Below are 6,492 nucleotides of genomic sequence, written 5' to 3'. Positions count from 1 at the left end.
AGTTGTATAGTTCTACATATATGAATTGCCTTTAAGATTTGATAATTTTTTAATTGGTATATACATTTATTGAATTTCTAATTTTGATTATTGAGTTGCATATTGATATATCATGTATTGCCATTCTAAATTGATAATTTTTCAATTTGTATGTACATTCATTGACATTCAAATTTTAATAATTCATCAAATGTTTTAAAGGATGACACAAAGGATGACACAAAGTCTGATGAAGAGTTCAGTGAAAAGGTGAATGAAACTTGATTTGGAAGACGGAGATACATCCCAAATCAAGTTTGGTAGGTAACTATATATAAGAAAAACCTAAAAAACATAGAAAAGGGTAAAGTTGGAAAATCATCCTATTTTTTAAAACTTCTAAAATACTTTTTAGCAATTTGTGCAAAATTAAAAACTAATAGTCATTTTTTAAAATGCTTTTTAGCAATTTGTGCAAAATTAAAAACTAATAGTCATTTTTTAAAATGGCTGTCAAAATTTAGTCACCCACTTCAATTATAGGAGTTCTAAAAAGTATGAGGATTTTCCATGTTTTTTAGATTTTTCAAGTATTGGACCACCTAACAAACTTTATTTAAATTCAAATTCCTTTCCTACGTTCGAAGTTGTTTCATAAATATATTATTTTAATTATTTTGTTTTAAATTTGAATTAATTTAAATGATTTTTCATTGTTCCCATCTCATTGATCTGTCATTGTTCTACTGTATCTCCTTCTCCCAAGCTTCCGCTCATCTTTTTGCAATAATTAAGTTTCATTCACCCTTTCATTGTCTTCATCAGACTTTGTGTCATCCTTTAAAACGTTTGATGAATTATTAAAATTTGAATGTCAATAAATGCATATACCAATTGAAGACTTATTAAATTTAGAAGGGACAATGCATGTATATAGAACTATGCAACTCAATTACTAAAATTAGAAGGTTAATACATGTACATGCCAATTCAAGAATTAGCAAAATTAGGAGATTAATACACGTATATATTGCAATGAAACTCAATTATCAAATTTAGGAGAACTCCATTATTAAAATTAGGAGGTCATGATATGGTATATACTAATTGAAGAAGTATAAAAAATAGAAAGTCAATACATGTATATACCAATACCATTAAAAGGTACTAATTACCTCACCAACGGGTTCTTCATCCACAACCTTTTGACCATTTTCTTTTCCCTTAAACATACGAGTACAATTAGATTAATAGTTCTAATTTGTAAATATTTCTATTCAACGCAAAGATTCCTTAAGTTATTATCTTTTTTTTAGGTTCATGGCTTACCTCTTCCTCCTAACACAAATTCCTTTTCCCTTCCATCCCACTAAGTCTCCCGTGATGTCATTCAATTTCTTATTTTTCCTTTTTTGAACATCCTCACATCACGCAGTATTCTCTTCTAACTTTGACAATATCTACTGATTTTATTTGAATTTTAATATATTTAAATATAGAAAGTAGTTGGATTTATGCAGATATACTCCTTAGATTTTATTTTGAAGGACAAATTCATGCAGTCGGTCCCATATCTATTTTTTATATTGAAATTGCTCCTAAATTACGGTTCGACAAAAAACAGTTTTTAAAGCTTTCTTTTGTTCCATTTTCATTGTTCAAAAGTCCCAAAATCATAACAAAAAGACTGCTGGACTTAAGTGGATTGCCAATTGACATTGACGGTGGCTGATCAAGGCAGCAAGTCACACTAAATCTAGGCGGCGGGCAGACTTTTGGATCTGGGCGGTCGGCGACGGTAGATCGAGGCGACGGTGGAACTCGCGACTGTGGTGGAACTCCTTCGGGATCGACGGTGGACGTGCGACTGGTGTAAGACGAGAGAAACTGATGATGTAAGACAAAAGAAACCAACACAGGACATGGGTCGTGCGGACGGTAGATGGAGGAGTTTCGACAGCCTGAGTGTTGAACGTTGGAGCAGTTATCGGAGGATTGACCAACGACTACAGGAGGGGATTGTGGAGGATTAACTGTAAGTGGAGATGTGCGGCAAGCAGGGGCTGCTACAACCACGAAAAACTCTAGAATCATCTTTTTCAAAACACAAGGTTATATTCATATCTCCCGTTTCATATTTAGGAATTTTAGATTTTAAATCAATAGATTTAAAAATTTACCTTAACAAATTTTTAGTAATCTTAAAATCTATTTTCAAAATACAGAATATCAATTTAAATTAGATTTTGGTTATTTAAATTGGATTGTTTTATTAGGTACATTTCATATATACCTAATTTGTTACAGGGGTATATTGGTCTGATTTAAAAAAAAAAAACCGCTTAGCCTTTTATGTAGTATCTAGTATGTTTTAAAAATTTGTCAAACGTACTAGGTATATATTTTTTTTCTATAAAAAAAAATCTAGTTTGTTTGACATTTTTTAAAACATGTTATTTAGTTTAACAATTCATACAGTTGATCGAATCAACGCCGGTTGGTCGGTTTGATAAAAGATTTGAAAATAAAAGTTTGACATGTGATCGGTCGGTTTGATCGTAAAAGTAATTTCGACTGATTGTGGACTATTTATTTTTGTTAAACAAAAGGTGAATGCATCTTGTACCATTTGAAACCAATTGCAGTTGGTTTTAAGGCCTCTTTTATTATTATATTATTTTTTCTAATTTGGTCGCTTTATTTCAAATTAAATGGCCACCTAGCTTTGTTTCTTCTCCTCACATTTCTTCCTTTTTTTTTCCTTCTCTCATCTCTCACCCCGCACACCACTCCCTTCTTCTTTATATTCTTCATTTTCTATTTCCCGTCAAGCTCCAATTCCTTGTTTTGCAAAGCAACACATTCACGACCTCGTAGTCACTCCAGCTCCTCGACTCTGGCACCGACCTTTGCCTTCCTCCTAGCTACTTCATTATCGGTGCTGTAGCCTCCACAAAAGGAAAAAACCATTACAAAAACTGATGAAATTGGCTGACCGAACTGACTGAGTTGTCAGTCGTGCAAGCGAACATAGTGGGTGTTTGAGCCCTGAATTGAATGAGCTCGGACACGATTTAGATCGGTATGCTCAGGACGAGCTATGGCCAACGATCCCGCACCTTCCCCTGTACACTTCTTGAAACCTGCAAAATAAAGTTAGCAATCCGACGAGCAAGTTAGTTCTAGTTCGAGCTAACTTGCCGAGTCTATTTAGGATTGCGTACCTTGCATTTAAGGCAAAAGTTTCTATTTATAGAAATTGGGCCCGACAGGGGTCCTGACAAACCCTAAAATCGAGGCGTGTTGTCGGGTACGGGGGGGACACTGTTACGGACTTTGTATTAGCTCAGCTCGGCACTATAGGTCCTACCCTGACTGCCGACCTGAGTATTTTGGAGCTGCTTTCTCCATTTCGCTCGCGTGTTTAACCAACTCACCTTTTCGATCATGACACGTGACAGGCCAGGATTCGCCTCCAACATTGGCCCCCACTTCGGCGGGGCGGAGGTCGGCTCGGCGAAGTCCTCAGAGCTAACTGGGGGCGGGTCGAATCCACGCGTGCATGTGTGACGTCATGGATGTCGTCAGCCCTAGCTTCTGCTTCGAGAACCCAAACGTCGTCGTGGGGACAGCCTGGCGTGGGCGAATCTTGTCCGTTGATCCCTTCTTGATCGAACGGCTCTCGTGCCTCCGGGCTGTCCTATAAAAGGCGAAAGTCTTTCACTTTTCACTTTTTACTTTTCACATTTTGAGTTTTCGTGTACCTCGGCCGTTTCCAAGTCAGGTACTCTCTCCCTCTTTCTTTAGATCGTTCTTCTAAATCCTCCCAGTCAGGTATGGCGATGAGTAGCTCGTCTAGGGATTCGTCGTCTGGGTCTTCTAGTTCCTCTAGTTCAGACGACGTTTTAGGAGATCCGACTTTAGCTCCTACCTCAAGGAACCCGTACGTCGAGGATAGCTCGGCAAACCCCAACATAGCTTTAACCTCGGGAAACCCTGACCTCGGCCCTGTAGTTGAACTTCCTCCTTCATCTTGCTCGGTAGGTAGGCTGGCCGAGCTCCGCAAAACTTACTCGATCCCCAACTCTATAGAGCTTAGGGTGCCTAACATCGGGGAACACCTCGACGACCCTCCCCCGAGCTTCGTCAGTTTCTACCCCCAGATGTTCCATAGGGGGGTTAGACTCCCACTCCACCCTTTTATACAAAGGTTTCTTAGCGCAGTCAACCTCGCCCCAGCTCAGCTCTCCCCTAATGGATGGTCTACCGTGCTCGGAGCCTACGTCGTGTGGTGGGTCCTCCTACACGAGATGAGGACAGGCTCACGGTGGACCAGCTCTTAGCGACCCACACCGTCAAAGCCTCCAACGAGGGAGAGGGTCGGTACTACCTCTCAGCTCGGCGGAACGTAGGTCAGCTGATCAGGAACCCCTCCTCTAACAAAAATTGGAAGGAGTGTTGGTTCCTCGTCTCTGGCGAGTGGCTTCTGAGGGACGGTGGGGGTGAGCCGACCTGCCAAGTCCCAGTAGAGTTCGGGGACGTAGGTGAGTGTCTTAGGCGAGAGCCAGGGGATGTGTTTTTTTTGTCTTCTTAACTCGAGCGATCTCGTTGCTAACGTCGGCTTGTTTTGCAGCTCTTCCATCCCCCGTTCTGAGGATCAACAACAAGTCTTGGGAGATCATCAAACGAGCCCAAGGTCGGAGACTAAAGTACGCGCTGTGGGGTGAAGCACTCGTCTCAAACTCCCACCTCTTCTCTTGCGGCCTCAGTCCTCACGATCAACCAGACGAGCTCAAGAAGCTCCTCAAACCTCGGCAACACAGCTCGCAGAACGCAAAGCTCCTGAAGGTAACTTCTTCTCGGCACCTCAACTCATTCAACAGAAGTCTCTGAATTAACCTCATCTTTTTTGCAGGAATGGCTTCCAAATTCCTCGCACTCAGCATTACAAAGCGGCAGCGGGCCTCGGCCTCGGTTGCTCCACCGGCGCCCCCCAAGTTCGTCATCGCACAAGCAGCGCCGACGTCCCGGCTCCAGGGCTGGCCAACTTGGCGAAGCTTCAGGCCCTCCAAGCTCAGCCTCTACAGACTATCGCTAGGGGTGAAGGATCGTCCACCCCTCTGGTGGGGAAGAAGCGAGCGAGGGAGACACTTTCCTCCGAGGAGGTCAACTCCCGATCTCTGCCTCCCCCCATTGTGGTCGACTCAGAGGAGGGGTCGCTACATGGTCGGGGTCATGGCGCCGAGCTCCCACTCCCTTTCAAGCTCGCTTTCTCCCGCCTCAGTATTCACGAGGCCGCGACGAAAGTGAGGTCCTCGAGCTCTCACTTCGCGGAACGAGCTATTCAGGCGCCCGAGGACGCTGCGGAGGCGGTGAGAAAGACCATAGCTCTTGCTGCGGAGGTAAGCTCGTGCCTACTCTTCGCTCCTTTTTCTTTCTCTTTCCCGATCTAACCTTGAACTTTTGCAGCTGCATTATCACGCCTGCCTCTCGGCCTCGATGATGAGCTTGGAGCTCGGCGGACGAGACTTGAAGGAGGAGGAGACGAACGCCTCCTATGAGCGGAGAATCTCTGAGCTTCAGGCCGAGGTTGAAAAGGCGCGAGCTGAGAAAGAGGTCGAGGCCGATAGGTCGAAAGCCTTGATAGCCCAAGCACGCACCGACCTTAAGAATGCCCGGGGCCGAGCCGAGACCGCAGAGAAGGGCTGGAATGAGGCTCGACAGAACTTGGCGAGCTGGGCCTACTTGGAGAAGAGAATCAAAGAATTCCCCGAGTTCGACGGCCTAGCTCGCGATATGGCAAACAAGGGCTTCTACTACGCCATCAACAGGATCGACACTGCCTGCTCGGAGGACGCCATCGCTGCCGTCGAGCAAGAATACGAGTCCATCTGGGTGGAGCGACCTGCTGAGGCCGATAAAGAGGCTGAGGTTGCTGGTGCCGAGGGGGGGTCCAGCAAGCCCGTCGACCCTTCCCAGGAGTAGATCGTCTCGGCCTTCTGTTGCTTCTCGCTTTTCCTCTCTTTTTTTAATCAAATCTGTATTGAGCCGAGGCATATATACCTCGGCTCTCCATTAAACTTTAGTTTAAATGAAATGACGTTGTTTTGCTTAGATCCGAGTTATTCTTTCCGAGGTCCTTATACTTGTTGAAATTTAATTAAACCTTAATAATACCTCGGCTCTTCATCAAACTTTAAATTCAATGAAAACAAACTTCGTCCGAACTTGAGTTGTTCTCTCCGAGGTCCCTATACTTAGAGAAATTTAATTAAACTCAAAACTTCAATTTTAGTTTTGGCCTCGTTGTCTGGGTTTCTCAAGTCTTAGTAATTTCTTACTTACACAACGGCTTATGAGCCAAACACTTCAGCTCAGCGGTGTGTATTTGGGATAACCAGGTCCCTACGAGTTGACCATTGCTTCGCGCGTTTGTATTATTGTAGGTCGTTTAGCATAGGTCATACCACGTAGTCTTCCTTCGCCCCCATTTGACGTAGCTCAGTAGTAGTA

The 6,492-nt window shown here is 43.4% G+C and overlaps 1 protein-coding gene across 1 annotated transcript; it reads left to right on the top strand.

The window, feature by feature from the left end:
• Positions 1 to 711: 711 nt before the first annotated feature.
• LOC148210699 (uncharacterized) lies at positions 712 to 6,250 on the top strand. Its single transcript, XM_088125870.1, has 3 exons — positions 712 to 2,090; positions 4,613 to 5,381; positions 5,449 to 6,250. Exon 3 carries the CDS (start codon positions 5,479 to 5,481, stop codon positions 5,962 to 5,964), a length of 486 nt encoding a protein of 161 aa, XP_087981996.1. The 5' UTR covers positions 712 to 2,090; positions 4,613 to 5,381; positions 5,449 to 5,478; the 3' UTR covers positions 5,965 to 6,250.
• The last annotated feature ends 242 nt before the right edge of the window (positions 6,251 to 6,492 follow it).

Source organism: Momordica charantia, assembly GCF_013281855.1.
Source record: "Momordica charantia cultivar OHB3-1 chromosome 6 unlocalized genomic scaffold, Mcharantia_2.0 BLBB01000006.1, whole genome shotgun sequence".
Taxonomy (NCBI): Eukaryota; Viridiplantae; Streptophyta; class Magnoliopsida; order Cucurbitales; family Cucurbitaceae; genus Momordica; species Momordica charantia.
Note: the sequence above shows the minus strand (reverse complement) of the source record. Positions and strands in the feature narration are given on the sequence as shown.

Excerpts from the sequence above, each read along its gene's own strand:
- LOC148210699 (XM_088125870.1), top strand. The coding sequence starts at position 5,479 with ATGATGAGCTTGGAGCTCGGCGGACGAGACTTGAAGGAGGAGGAGACG.